Source organism: Bos indicus x Bos taurus, chromosome 5, assembly GCF_003369695.1.
Source record: "Bos indicus x Bos taurus breed Angus x Brahman F1 hybrid chromosome 5, Bos_hybrid_MaternalHap_v2.0, whole genome shotgun sequence".
Lineage (NCBI taxonomy): Eukaryota > Metazoa > Chordata > Mammalia > Artiodactyla > Bovidae > Bos > Bos indicus x Bos taurus.
The window spans coordinates 91,631,153-91,646,867 of record NC_040080.1 but is presented as its reverse complement, the minus strand read 5'-3'; the positions used below and the strand labels follow the sequence as shown (position 1 = coordinate 91,646,867).

At 39.9% G+C, this 15,715-nt stretch overlaps 1 protein-coding gene across 5 annotated transcripts in view; it reads left to right on the top strand.

The window, feature by feature from the left end:
- TFCP2 (transcription factor CP2) overlaps positions 1-15,715 on the top strand; it is a 53,763-nt gene that overhangs the window by 21,617 nt on the left and 16,431 nt on the right. For all 5 annotated transcript variants that reach the window (XM_027542887.1, XM_027542886.1, XM_027542885.1 and 2 more), the window contains exons 2-3: positions 14,118-14,269; positions 14,829-14,905. In XM_027542887.1, coding sequence (XP_027398688.1) covers positions 14,118-14,269; positions 14,829-14,905 — 229 coding nt within the window. The remainder of the gene's footprint in view (positions 1-14,117; positions 14,270-14,828; positions 14,906-15,715) is intronic.

Below are 15,715 nucleotides of genomic sequence, written 5' to 3'. Positions count from 1 at the left end.
TTTGATTCTGATATTGGTCAGATTCTTTTCAGCTTCTAAAAATAAGTAAAGCTTCTAGACAGATTTGAAATAAAAAGTTTTTAGTGACCAAGTTAAAGGAAGATAACACATTGCTTATAGAAGGAAATAAGTGGTAACTGGCAAATTATTCAGCAAAGTAGAAATGAGGGAAATTCAAAGATTTGGAGGGAGAAAAGAAATTAGCTTCATTTGGGGGGAAACTTTGAGATGTACTTGATAAATGACAACAATTCAAACCTCTGATCTCTCCTAACTGTGCTGAAGAATGGTTTATTCCCAGAAGCAATTCTTAAAGGGCTTAAAGAAACTTAAGCCCAGTACTGAGATCTGGGAAAAAAGTTCTAGAAACACTATTCCTAAGGAAAGACTGTTGGATGATCAGCCTCTCTTTCACAGACAGCATCAGCATAAAATCCACTTGTGGTGGATTTATCTAGCTCACTTGTGTTTTGAGGTCAGTCAACAGTCTCTGTTCCAGGTTTGAAGTTCAGATTTGAAGTTCCAGAGGCGTAGAGTTAAGCTACTGAGGGCAGAGTTGTATATAAAACACCTACTGTAAACGTAGTAGGCCCTTTTGAGTTACATAATCTTTATTTTTAAATAATTCATTTATGCTTCCTCAAGTATTAGTCATACTTTAAGGGCAATGAACTGGAATGTAGAAAAACAGTAGGTGTTTGTAGAATAGTAAGATTTGTTGATGTGCAGAAAGAGAAATTTAGATGATAATGATGCTTTTTGCTCTGTAAGAGAATCTTATCTATACCGTGTTTATTACTATCTCTTCCACCTGAAAGAGGGCCCAGAACATAGTAGGTGCTCAAAGACTAGTGAAAGTTGCTCAGTTGTGTCTGACTCTTTGTGACCCCATGGACTATACAGTCCGTGGGATTCTCCAGGCCAGAATACAGGAGTGAGTAGCCTTTCCCTTCTCCAGGGGATCTTCTCAACCCAGGGATCAAACCAAGGTCTCCCGCATTGCAGGCAGATTCTTTACCAGCTGAGTCAAAGACTATTGGATGAATAAATGAAGGGAAAAAAAAAAGTTTTAAAGAAATTTACTAATTCAGTGTCAAGGTGAGTGGTTTCTCTCCAGTAGTAGTGATGGAGTTGCACAGGTCTGAACAAACTCCCTTACCCTTAGTGCTGATGTTTCAAGATGGCTTGCTGAGGTCCTCTGTAAAGTCGAGTCTTGGTGCAGAAAGTTGGTCATGCTAGATGACACTGAGATCAAACCCTTTACTTTGGCTTAGACTGGGCACTAAGTAGTTAAACTCACCAAACTCTCCCCACCAGTTCAGATTTAGCTGGCGTGGGATAGGGCCTGGAAGGGAGTTTTAAAAGCTCCCCAGGAGATTCTTAATATTCAGCTAAGGTTGAGAGCTAGTGATGTTCATATGCCTTCCGTACAGACCTTTGATTTAGTAATGCAGTCTACAAATGTGACAGAAGATGACTTGAAAACTATCTTATATTTCCAATATTTTTTTCTGACTTACAAAGCAAGATTTGGACTACAATTTTTAAGATATCTTCAGTGTGAATATGTTGGCTGTTAGATTTAGCAGCATCCTTAGTTGCTTTATATGGGAGAGTTATGTATTATCTGAGTTAAAAAATGAGAGAGAGTGAAAGAGCCAAAAGTGACCCAATAAGGATGATTTGAAAGAAGAATGATTTTTCTGTTGAGTACGATCTGTTTACTCTCTGTGGGTATTTGTTTAAACAAATTTAATTTAATTTGTTTATTAAAGTAGATAATATAGTATTTTTGGTTTACTCCCAAGCAGTTAGATGAGAGTTGTTTTTTAAATAGAGCTATTCTAAGAAAGGTTGATTTAATATCTTCGTGTATATAAACACCACTACTATTAAGTTTTATTGTAAAGAATTCTTTAGAAACATTGGAACAAGGGCATTTTCCTTTCTTTATCTTATTGGCTTAACAAAAAAGAAAGTGAAAGTGAAGTCGCTCAGTCGTGTCCGACTCTTTGCGACCCTGGGGACTGCAGCCCACCAGGCTCCTCTGTCCATGGGATTCTCCAGGCAAGAATACTGGAGTGGGTTGCCATTTCCTTCTCCAGGGGATCTTCCCGATCTTGCAGGCAGACGCAGGCAGATGCGTTAACCTCTGAGCCACCAGACTTCTCATGGATCTGAGGATTGATTGTGCAGATCTGCCTCGTGTGGTGTCAGCTGAGGTTCTGTGGTCATGTAGGGGCCTGGGCTGGAACATCACAGTCTAATGCTAGGTTCTTCGGGACCCTGGGATGGCTGCATTAGCACCACCACTACCACATCCTACATCCCCACCCCTACACCCTGCCCCATAGCCTCAGGGTCTCTCTCTCCACTAGCCACTCCCTGTGATCTCTCCAGCAGGATGGTGGTGATGGTTTAGTCATTAAGTTGTGTCCGACTCTTGCGACCCAGTGGACTATAGCCAGCCAGGTACCTCTGTCCGTTGGATTCTCCAGGCAAGAATACTGGAGTAGGTTGCCATTTCCTCTTCCAGGGGATCTTCCCGACCCAGGAATTGAACCTGGGTCTCCTGCATTGGAGGTAGATTCTTTACTCACTGAGCTACAAGGGAAGTCCAGCAGGGTAGGCAGACTTCTTATATAGACCAAGTATAACCAATAAATAAAAGCAGGGAAGGCAGACTTCTGATTTATTTATTGATTGTGCTAGGTCTACCTTGCTGAGGGCTTTCTCTAGTCGTGGTGAATGGGGGCCACTCTCCGTTGTCATAAACGGGCTTCTCTGTGGCAGCACGGGCTCTCGGGCAGGTGTGCTCAGTAGTTGAGGCTCCAGGGCTCTAGAGCATGGGCTCCGTAGTTGTGGCACGTGGGCTTATTAATAGTTGTTCCATGGCGTGTGGAATTCCTGGACCAGGGATTGAACCTGTGTCTCCTCCATTGGCAGGCGGATTCTTACCCACTGTACCACCAGGGAAATCTGGTAGACTTCTTACCTGGCGATTCAGGGTTCCCCACAGTAGAAAAATGAAAGCTGACAGTCTTAAAGATTGGCTCCTAAGCCAGAGCTGGCACACAGCTATTTCCTATACATTGCCTGCTGCTGTCGCTTCAGTCGTGTCCAACTCTGTGCGACCCCATAGACGGCAGCCCATCAGGCTCCCCCGTCCCTGGGATTCTCCAGGCAAGAATACTGGAGTGGGTTGCCATTTCCTTCTCCAATGCATGAAAGTGAAAAGTGAAAGTGAAGTCGCTCAGTCGTGTCCGACTCTTCTCGACCCCATGGACTGCAGCCTACCAGGCTCCTCTGTCCATGGGATTTTCCAGGCAAGAGTACTGGAGTGGGGTGCCATTGCCTTCTCCGATACATTGCCTATGTTAGAGCAAATTACTAGCTCGGATTTAAGGTGTAAGGAAGCCAATGAAGGGTGTGAATACCAGGAGATACCCATCATCAGAGACCATTTCAGGAGATTAGTTACTAAAGGGACATTTAACAGCCTAATTAAGAGATCTCATGCAATTTTACTGGTTTATAAAACTTATTGGAAAAGACTTTTAAAATTGAAAATTGTAAAATTAAAAATTAAATTAAAAAATTGGAAAAGACTGATGCTGGGAGGGATTGGGGGCAGGAGGAGAAGGGGACGACAGAGGATGAGATGGCTGGATGGCATCACTGACTTGATGGACGTGAGTCTCAGTGAACTCCGGGAGTTGGTGATGGACAGGGAGGCCTGGCGTGCTGTGATTCATGGAGTTGCAAAGAGTTGGACACGACTGAGCAACTGATCTGATCTGATAAAACTTAAGGCTATACTTGGGTTATTTAGATTTTACTTATTTTCATTTTTTTCACCAAACTGTTTCAGGAATTGCCTTGTTACAGTTAGATAAGAACTGTCTAGCCACTGTTTAGCTAAAAGTGAGATATAAATGAAAAGAGCTTAGTAAGTTGTAGACTGATTAGGGGAAAGTGAGTACAGAATGGGGAATAATGTCATAAATTTTATATTAGAAAAATTAATAGTTTTCCAGCAAATTTGGAAAACTCAGCAGTGGCCATGGCACTGGAAAAGGTCAGTTTTCATTCCAATCCCAAAGAAAGTTCAAATTACTGTACAATTGCACTTATTTCACATGCTAGCAAGATTTAGCTCAAAATCCTTCAAGTTAGGCTTCAGCAGTACTTGAACTGAGAACTTCCAAATGTACAAGCTGGATTTAGAAAAGGTAGAGGAACCAGAGATCAAATTGCCAACATCTACTGGATCATAGAAAAAGCAAAGCAATTCCAAAAAAAAAATCTGCTTCTGCTTCATTGACTATGCTGAAGATTTTGACTGTGTGGATCACAACAAACTGTGGAATATTCTTGAAGAGATGGGAATGCCAGACCACCTTACCTGCCTCCTGAGAAACCTGTATGCAGGACTGGACATGGAACAACAGACTGGTTCAAAATTGGGAAAGGAGTATTACTCGTCAAGGTTGTATGTTGTCATCCTGTGTATTTAACTTATTTGCAGAGTACATCATACAAAATGCTGGGCTGGATGACTCACAAGCTGGAATCAATGTTGCCAGGGGAAATATCAACAACCTCAGATAAGCAGATACCACTTTAATGGCAGAAAGTGCAGAGGAACTAAGCCTCTTGATGAAGGTGAAAGAGGAGAGTGAAAAAGCTGGTTTAAAACTCAACATTGAAAAAACTAAGATCATGGCATCCGGTCCTGTCACTTCATGGCAAAGAGGTGGGAAAAATGGAAACTGTAAGAGTTCATTTTCCTGGGCCCCAAAATCACTGCAGATGGTGACTGCAGTCAGGCAAATTGAAAGGCCCTTCCTCCTGAGCTTCCCTGGTGGCTCAGATGGTAAAGAATCTGCCTGTAGTGTGGGAGACCCAGGTTTGATCCTTGGGTCGGGAAGATCCCCTGGAGAAGGGAATGGCAGCCCACTCTAGTATGCTTGCCTGGAAAATCCCATGGACAGATGAGCCTGGCAGGCTACAGTCCATGGGGTCACAAAGACTTGGACACGACTGAGCAACTAACACTTTCGTTTTCTCTTTCTTCCTGGGAAGAAAAGCGATGACAAACCTAGATAGCATATTAAAAAGCAGAGATATCACTTTATCGAGAAAGGTCCATATAGTCAAAACTATAGTTTTTCCATTAGTGATGTATGGATGTGAGAGTTGTACCATAAACAAGGCTGAGTGCTGAAGAATTGCTGCTTTTGAACTGTGGTGCTGGAGGACTCTTGAGAGTCCCTTGGACTGCAAGGAGATCAAATCAGTCAGTCCTAAAGGAAGTCAGTCTTGAATATTCATTGGAAGGACTGATGCTAAAGCTGAAGCTCCAATACTTTGGCCACCTGATGTGAAGAACCAGCTCATTGGAAAAGACCCTGATTATGGGAAAGATTGAGGGCAAGAGGAGAGAGGAGGCAACAGAGGATGAGATGGTTGGATGGCATGGACATGAGTTTGTGCAAACTCAGGGAGATAGTGAAGGACAAGGAAGCCTGGCATGCTGTAGTTCATGGGGTGGCAAAGAATTGAACATGACTTAACGTCTGTACAACAGCAAAAGAGATACCATTTATTGACTGCTCTTGGGCTTCCCAGGTGGCACTAGTGGTAAAGAGCCCACCTGTCAATGCAAGAGACAAAAGAGAAATATGTTTGACCCCTGGGTCGGGAAGATCCCCCAGAGGAGGGCATGGCAACCCACTCCAGTTTGCTTGCCTGGAGAATCCCATGGACAGAGGAGCCTGGCGGGCTACACTCCACAGGGTTGCAGAGTCAGACTGAAGCGACTTAGCACTGAAACATAAAAGTCCAAAAGAAAGAAAAATATAGGAAAGAAGAAAATTTATTTTATTTTAAAAGTTGATATGTAGTTTTTAGTACTTAGAATAGTCTGTCTGACACCGCTGCTGCTAAGTCGCTTCAGTCGTGTCCGACTCTGCGACCCCATAGGTGGCAGCCCACCAGGCTCCCCCGTCCCTGGGATTCTCCAGGCAAGAACACTGGAGTGGGTTGCCATTTCCTCCTCCAACGCATGAAAGTGAAAAGTGAAAGTGAAGTCGCTCAGTCGTGTCCAACTCTAGCGACCCCATGGACTGCAGCCTACCAGGCTCCTCTGTCCATGGGATTTTCCAGGAAGAGTACAGGAGTGAGGTGCCATCGACACTAGTAGATACTTAATAAACATTTGAATGAATGACTGAAGTTTTCTTTTTAAAGAGGGAGTTATCAATACTTCAGGAAACATGTTCTACTTGCTAGCTAGTTCATACATAGTTTAGCAGTAGAAGAGTGTGTTCCAAGTAGAATTCATTAGAATCATCTTTGGCCAAAAGAAAGTGTAGATTTTGTTTAAGAACTGAAACTCTTTTTATGTCTTTTACGAAGAATATAATTTTTAGGAATCATCTATGTTAGGGAAAACTATACTGATGAGTTTTTGGATTTGCTATAAAGAAAATTTAGCGTGCCTTGATGGTATCTCTTTATTATGGTTTGTGTAGTACTTGTTTTGTCATGGCAAGTACACAGAGGTAAAAATGAAAAATACGCAAAGGTAAAAATGGGAAATTGTAAAAATATGTAGGATGGTTTATAAGCCAGTTGGTCTAGCCAGTATACAGGCTTTATAGTTATTTGGTCATTGCTTTCTGTAGCAGATGATACAGAGTAATATGCTTTGGACTCTAATAGCAGTGAACTTGTGATATTTCTTCTTCTAGAGGGCACTATATGCTGTATAGCCTTTTCTAATAACACATAGCCTTTCTAGGCCTAACCCAATCAGCTTCTAAAACTTGAGCAGGCTCAAGACATTTCATCCTTTTAGAATAATAAAACCATTTAATTGATCTTGTGATTTATCTTTGATTGGCTTAATTTGATGTTTAAAATCAGGCCAACTCTGAACTGATCAGTCCTAAACTGATCATTGAATCTCTTGGTAGACCTAACAAGATTTCTTTGCTTCAAACATCATTGCCTTGACTTACTCTTCAAACAACATGATGTTAGATCCCCTCATTTATTCTCATCTATTTCCTTAGATTTTTAAAGTCTTTTTAAAGTTCCACATTCAGAGCTAAGCACAGTTTTCAAGTGTAGGCAGTTTGCATAGAGCAGAAGGCCATTTCCCTCCTCAGCCTTTACTTTTAATGAAACATGATTATCAGCATTTTGGGCAGCCATAGCACATTTTGTCTCACTGAAATAGATTTTTTTAAGTCCTAGTCTTTCTCACATATATTGGGCCATTTTGTTGATGTTAATTCTAAGTGCATGACTTTATATTTATCCTTATTCAAGTTTATCCTGTTAGATTTAGCCTTCTATTCCAGCCACTTAGGATTACTTTAAAAGTGATTTTATCATATATGATATTGCTTTCCCATCCCAGATTCCTGTCTTTTGCATATTTGATCGTCATCCAAGTCATTTCTTTATAAAAACTGTTGCAGAGGACAGGTTTCCCTGAGGTCCTGTGGAGTATCACTAAACCTTCTTCCAGACTTACTCTCACTGTAGGTACAGTTTGCATATAGTAGTTATCTTAACCACTTAACTTACAGAATTCATATTTTTCACCTTCAACAAAGATCTCAAGAGAGACTATTCTATACATTGCTGAAATCCAGAAATATTTATGTTTATAGCATTCCTTTGTCCAACCACATTTAAAAAGGAAACTGAGATAGTTTGGTTATGGTTTCTAGCGATCCTTGATGCCTTGCCTGAATACTCATAAACTTTTAACTGGCTTCCCTGGTGGCTCAGTGGCAAACAATCCTACTTGCAGTGCAGGAGACGCAGGTTCAATTCCTGGGTTTGAAAGATCTCCTGGACAAGGAAATGGTAACCCACTCCAGTATTCTTGCCAGGCAAATCTCATGGATAGAGGAGCCTGGCAGGCTGCAGTCCCTGGGGTCTCAAAGAGTCAGACACGACTGAACAGTTGGGCATTCTTTTAATAACTGTTTCTGTAGGCTTGCCTTGGATTTCATATCAGATCACTGTGGTGTAAGTGTGGTGTATACTCTCTTTTCATGTTGAAAATTGCTACTACAGACATAAAAAGCTAATGTGATGTTTGGCATTATCAGAACCAGGAGATTTGTCTGAGTTTACATACTGAGTGTCACTTACAGATCTCATCTTCTCATTCTCTAATTTTCCTTGTATACAGTTTCATCCAGGTATATAATTTCATTCCTGGCACTTTTTGATAGTCTCCTTATGTATTGTGATCCATTAATCCCATACTTGGTCTTCTTTTTCTATTCTTAAGGTGGTGTTTCTTTACAGAAAAGATAGAAGAAAAACCAGGGATCGAGATGCTCTCCTGTCTCTTTTTTATATTAATTATGTGTCATATACAACAAAAAGTGGACCTCTGCTTTCCCTTACCTTTTTCTGCAGGTCTCAGCACAGTCTGTGAACTCAAGCTTGTTCCTTTTATATATTGTTGCCACTTTTTAAAAAATAGTTTTTCCCTTTTATATATATATATTTTTTCTTGTGCATGTCCTTCTAATTCTGTGTTGATTGGTGAGCTTTCCACCCACTCTGTGTAGATACCGCCCTTCTTCTTCCCCTCCATCTCAGATAGCGTGGGATTGGCAGATTTCATTTTTGAGGACTTTTTTTTCATCTCAGACCATGAGCTTGGATCCCGTCTTCTTCACTGTTTGAACCCTGCTCTTAACTGTGTTCCTTATTCTTCTTCCAGCTTACCTGGCTTGGTTGCTTTCATTTGAGGCTCCCAGCACTTCCTCTTTTGCAATCCGTTTCTCTTTCTTGGTCAACTTAGATTCAGAATTATAGTTCTTATCTCTTCTGCTGTCTGGATGATAAACAACTAGCCAGGCAGGTTTTTTGTTGTTGTTGTTGTTTTTACCACATATGCTACTTTTTAGTTGAAAAATTTTCACCAGTTGTTCAGGTAGCAAACATCTTTTATCACTTGTGACAGAGGGCTCTTACCAAGAAAGTTAGCTGATTTCACCATTACTCAGTAGTTAGGGCATCTCACTGGCTTCATAGTAAAACTTTCAGGGCCATCTCTCCTTGCAAGGTGTCCTCCTTTATCTGCCCTTCCATCCTTCCCATACATCCAAGGAAATCATTCTGCTGTCCTCTCCTCTTTAAAAGTGTGGTAGCCAGTTATTTTGGAGAAGGCAATGGCACCCCACTCCAGTACTCTTGCCTGGAAAATCCCATAGACAGAGGAGCCTGGTGGGCTGCAGTCTTTGGGGTCGCTGAGAGTCGGACACGGCTGAGAGACTTCACTTTCACTTTTCACTTTCATGCATTGGAGAAGGAAATGGCAACCCACTCCGGTGTTCTTGCCTGGAGAATCCCAGGGACGGGGGAGCCTGGTGGGCTGACATCTATGGGGTCACACAGAGTCGGACACGACTAAAGCGACTTAGCAGCAGCAGCAGCCAGTTATTTACTGGATACTTTTTTCCTTTTTATTTATTTATTTATTTTTACTTTTTTTCTTTTGAAGCTGACCTCAGGGTGTATAGTCTTTTCAGTTCTTGTCCTTTCATGCTGTAACTAACATAGGAATACTGGCATGTTTTCTTTCATATTTTCTTTTCATCATGATGGAGTCTAAAGTATTATAAATAGGGAAGTTAGCCGTTCATGGCATCTTATTGTCCCAAGTTAGTTTCTAATTTCCTTAGTTGCTATGGACACCTTTCTGTTTACCTTTCTTACCCAAGGTAGAGCTCACCAAACCTCTTCCTCTCTTTGCTCCAGGCTCTCTAGAAGAGGGTTCAGGAACTGGCCGGGCTGAGGGAGAAGGTTAAACTGTAGGTGTGCACTAGTAGAGACCATTCGGAGGCTGCCTTATCTCAAAAGGGTAATTTATACTTCAGGGGACCATGAAGCAGCTCTTCATGGAATCCCAGTTACAAACAGGAAAGATCATACCTGATACTGTTTCTGTTCCTCAGTGACTTCCAATCAGATGCTTTCTGCTAGGCCTCTACACTCAGGGGTGGTTTTTTACTTAGTGGCACACATTTTTAACATGCAATCAACTTTAGCAGGTAAGGTTTCTGTATCCTTACATTTAATCAGCGATACTGTGAAATGTTGAGAATTCAAAAATGATCAGAATATATTAGGACTGGAATATTCTGGAGAATGCAGGCAAATAAACAAAGATATAAATCATGTCAACAAGTATTTCAACACACCAAGGAGAAGTTATTCCCTTTAAACAGCTCATGTTTCATTGGAATGAATTAAGTATATGAGGCAGAGAAGACAATAAAATGCTAAATTGGTAACAACCACTTAGAGTTCACTAGAGTTGGTTTTCCAAAGCTGCACTCAGTCAGAGAAGGAACAGACTTCTGTATTTCAAAATTGTTTCCTGCTGAATTGTTATTGTTGTGGGATAAGTGGGGGCCTAGAGCTGTGTTTATCAGTGACCTTTAGCCTTCACTTCTAAGAATGTGGAGCTGAATGGATTCTTGCTCCCACAGCAGAGTAAAAGCAGCTCAGTGTGGCAAGAACATGAGTGATTGTATTCAAGGATTTTAGATTTAAAAATCTCTAATGAGAGAGTATTTGGTTTGGCTGTACTGTTTTGAGTTGATTTTAGGGGTAGCAGTTTTCGAATTCTAGCCTCATTGACAGCCCTTTGCTTAGTCACGAGGGGCTAATGTGTAATGTATAATGTGTAATGCCGCATTATACTGAGAAGACTAGAAACTATTGTTATATATTAACCCTACTAGGCACTGATAACTTGAGAGGAACAAAACAACACAACCACCCTATGTTCATAGTTTTTCAGCTGTTGCTATGTTGCAAAATCTGATTGGCCTTGATTCTTGGTAATCATCAGTCATCTTTCAAGAAATCATCAGGTATGATGCATTTGGGGATGATAAGGCAGCTAAGTTTTCTGAAGACTGACGTCATGTTTCTTAATTTTGCTTTATTTTCCATACTGTTTGCTGTGGGAGCTTCCTCATTTTCCCGAGAAGAAGAACTGGGACAGAGTACTTTTCTAGAAACCCCAGTGCTTCTACGTTTTATATTATCATCTCAAGGGTACCATAGTACATCTCACCTGACAAATTAATATGGACAGAAAGGATTCCTTGCCTTCTCCACCCTTAACACCATGGCGTGAACAAGGCACACACACCTCCAGACCAGAGGAAAAGCAAAGCACACTTTGTTTTTCTTGCCTTTGAAATTATTTTTAGCTGTAAGAAACCTGTGTTTCATGAATACTGGTTTGCATCTTGGCTTCCTGGATTCAACTCATAATGCATATAGCCTTGCTAAACATTAGATGTCAGTTGAAAGAGAAATTTCCTTCTTTTCTAACCCTCCCTTTTCTTCTTTAGCATTTGTACCATCAAATTTCTATTATACTATGTGTATTCTTGGATCTTGCTTGTTTTATATTCCAGTAAGACTTACGATGTTTATGTGATTTGCATGATTATAGTCATTTTTCTATAAATGATTATTTTTGCCTGAATGTAATAATTTTATAATCTAATGTTTGGGAATAATGGAGGCTGCTGAGGGATATAGGTACACATAAGGAATTGCCTTTTCATCTGTGCTTAGTAAAGTTGATATTGATCTCTTTTTTATAATATAAGCATAATATTTAAATTATAGGTAAAAGTTTGAGTGTATTTCATTTTGAATGTGGAGAATGTTGATAAGTCACTGCATCCCTGACCTCTAACCTTTTAGTTTCAAGGGTTTACATTATGTGTCTTTTACCTTTCTTTTATATGTGCAAGTACACTGTGGCCTATACATATTTTTCTATTAAGAAAACTTTATTATAGAAAATTTCAAACATATATTAAGAAAATAATGATTTTGTACATATCTTCTTGTACACATCCCCCAGCTTTAAATATTTCGTATTATGACTCTTTTATAGATTCTTTACTACCAGCACCACCTGGGAAGCCCCTACCATTTCATCCTCTACTTACTCTTTTTTTTTTTTTTTAGTAAAATTTATATATGTTAAAATGAATTTCAGCTGTACTTTACAACTATGTAATCCATATACCGAACATAACATAGAACACTTATAGTCTAGAAAGTTCACTGGTATACCTTCACAGTTGATCCCTACCTTGGTAGGAAGTCACTGTACTTTTAAATTTTGCTTGTTTTAAAACATCATATATCATCCATTATATTGATATATTCTTTTTTCTGATTTCTTTGGTTGAATATCGCATCTGTGAGATTGAACCATGTTGTTGAATTCCTTGTTTTGCTGAGTAGTATTATATGAGTATACTGCAGTTTGTATTAATATATCCATTTTCTTAGTTATGAACATTTGGATTCCTTCCAGATTTTGCTTGTATGCTATGGATATCTATGTGTAAGTCTTTGGCTGTTCTTATACTTTCATTTCTCTTGAATAAATACCTATGGGTAGAATTGCTGGATCAAGGGGCCAATGCATGTTTACTCTTGTAAGAGACTGCCTACCATTTTTCTAAAGTGGTTTCATCATTTTACATTCCTACTGGCAAAGGATGAGAGTTCTAGTTGCTCCACATCCTTGCCAATACTTGGGTTCTCCTTCCTCTTCATTTTAGCTGTTCTAGTGAGTGTATGTACATAGTCTTTAAATTAAAATACATTTTATTTTGAGAATTTTGTGGCATGTCTTGAGATAATAGAAAATGTTCTTTAATTTGATTCAGCTCTTAAAATCCTTTTAAAGTTTGATCTGTACTGAATGCTGATCACAACAGTTGATCTCCAGGGCCCAGGATATTGTTTCTCACTAACCATGGCTAGAGGTTCTAAGGGAAAATTATTGGTAATCTTTTACACCCATTTTAGCCCCTTATTATTTCCGAAATACTTTCTTGTATGTTTATTCTTGACAGCAGATGTGGTTCCCATTTTATAGATGAAGCGATGAACACTCAAAAGAACTTGCCTAAGATTTGCCCAAGAGTTTTAGAGACTGAAACCCAGAACTTCTAACTTGGTCCCTTACTGTTTAGGACATCAGAAGGAGTTCAGTTCAGTTCAGTCACGTCCAACTCTTTGCCACCCCGTGAATCGCAGCACGCCAGGCCTCCTTGTCCATCACCAACTCCCAGAGTCTACCCAAACTCATGTCCATCGAGTCGGTGATGCCATCCAGCCATCTCATCCTCTGTCGTCCCCTTCTCCTCCTGCCCCCAATCCCTCCCAGTATCAGGGTCTTTTCCGATGAGTCAGCTCTTCACATGAGGTGGCCAAAGTATTGGAGTTTCAGCTTCAGTATCAGTCCTTCCAATGAACACCCAGAACTGATCTCCTTTAGGATGGACTGGTTGGATCTCCTTGCAGTCCAAGGGACTCTCAAGAGTCTTCTCCAACACCACAGTTCAAAAGCATCAATTCTTCGGCGCTCAGCTTTCTTCATAGTCCAACTCTCACATCCATACATGACCACTGGAAAAACCATAGCCTTGACTAGACGGACCTTTGTTGGCAAAGTAAAGGAGTAACATACTAGAATTCATCAGATATGTGTGTTTGCATATAAGAAGCTTTTTCTTGGAGGAGTTTGCTGGTAGGGATATCTCCATGTTAGTTGTATTCCATGGAGTGTGAGCTGACCTTGAAATATGTACTGGTCATTGATTTGTGCTTTTCATTTGGTTTCTTGGAATTTTGATTCTTGTTTAAATCCTTACAGTAGATGAGCTGATGTGCTTATAAAAATACTGTAGTTTGCCTTTCTGAGAACAAATACATCACTGAGAGTTCTAAATTGACATTTTGGAACCCTGCATACAGTTTTCAGAGCCGTTTTAGGAACCCCTGTCTGTGATTTCTAGAAACGCTCTTTGGACACTTAAGTGATTTTTAGCAGTGAATGTCTGTCACTGCCCACATTGTTGGGGTCAGAGGGATATCCCAGCAGGTCACCTGAGCTGGATGGTTAGAAAGAAACTTCACGGTGAGTAATGTTTATGGTTTTTGAAAGCAAACTGCAGTTAAAGGTTTCAGTATAAATCTGCTTTTACACCATTGTCAGATGTTAAAGTAAGACATTTGTTTTATTTTAGTGATGTCCTTGCACTGCCCATTTTTAAGCAAGAAGAATCAAGTTTGCCTCCAGATAATGAGAATAAAATCCTCCCTTTTCAATATGTGCTTTGTGCTGCCACCTCTCCAGCAGTGAAACTCCATGATGAAACTCTGACGTATCTCAATCAAGGTTAGATGTGGTCTTACTCATTAGTATTATTCATAGACCTACTGGATTTGTGATATTTAATTAGGTACACTTATGTGTAAAAAACTATACCTTTCTAGTGTGACCTATGAAAGTCAAAAACTTACTTTAGAAATTTGAGTTTCAGTGTTGTATTTGATAAATATTCCTGGTTTCCTTCTTCTACCTGCCCATGTTTGGTTCTAACCTTCCCTTTTCTAATCCCTGTTCCCTGAACATCTGTTTCTTACTGTCTGAGAAGTCTTACTGTATCCAGCTCTTTTATTTACCAGTTGTGTGACCTTGGACAAGTTGATTAGACTCTACATTTCAGTTTCCTTATATGTGAAACTGAAATTAATAATACCTTAGAGAGTTGTATCAATTAAGTGATATAATTTATGAAAAACATTTAGCATTGTGCTTAGCATATAGTAAAGGATTATAGTTATTACTAATAATGTTACACTCTTGTGTATTCAGACAACTGAATTTTATTCTTTTTGAATCTTGGGAAGTTAACCTATGATAAATATAATATATAGTTACTTTTTCCTTCTAGGACAGTCTTATGAAATCCGAATGCTAGACAATAGGAAACTTGGAGAACTTCCAGAAATTAATGGCAAATTGGTGAAGGTAAAAGAAAACAAGTACTGACCCTTTTTGGATTAATATTTTTTCTTTCCTAAGGGGCTTGGTGGTAATCTCTCACCTACTATAGTTTGTTGGCAGAGTGGTAAACTGCTGTGTTATTTCTTAGGGGCCAGAATGAACCCACCTATTCACCTGGATTTTTCAGAGCTGCCGAAAGAGAAAACTTAGCATACCAGGCCTGGAGAGTCTCATGACTCAGTGACGTTCTTTTTGGGTGGAATAAAGTAGCCTCCTTGAGATCTTTAGAGAAGTTCCAGTGTGTCTTTGGATACTTGGTCTAGTAGCAAGGAAACCAGGAGCTACTGTTGATGAATAGCAGTTTTCTTAGTCTGGACTGATAGTAATGAACACAGTATAATTGAGATGGAGGAATCTGGTCAGCTGCTGTAGAAGATGATATAAGAGAGATGTCAACAGGCATGTCCACAGAGTAAGAGTAACAAAAGGAAAGCTGATGGAAGCAGCCCCTGCCTACCCTCAATGTTTACAGGTTGTGTGGTGGGTTAGCAAGCGAGGACTTGGTGAGGATTTCATATACATCTAAAGAACTGAGCCAGACATTGCATGGTAACAGTGGACACATGTATTAATGCTTCCAGTGGGAGTTCTTTATGCCTAGTTACCAATCAGGGCTGATGTTTAAGCCAAGTTTTAGTTATGGTACTAGTTAACTATGAGGATTATATTTGAGCAATTATAAAGTTTGCCTGGAAATATAGAATGGTATGGGTTTTAAAGTAAAACAGGTCTCAAGAAAAATAATTTTAGGTTGTGTCTGGAAGCCAGCTGGGG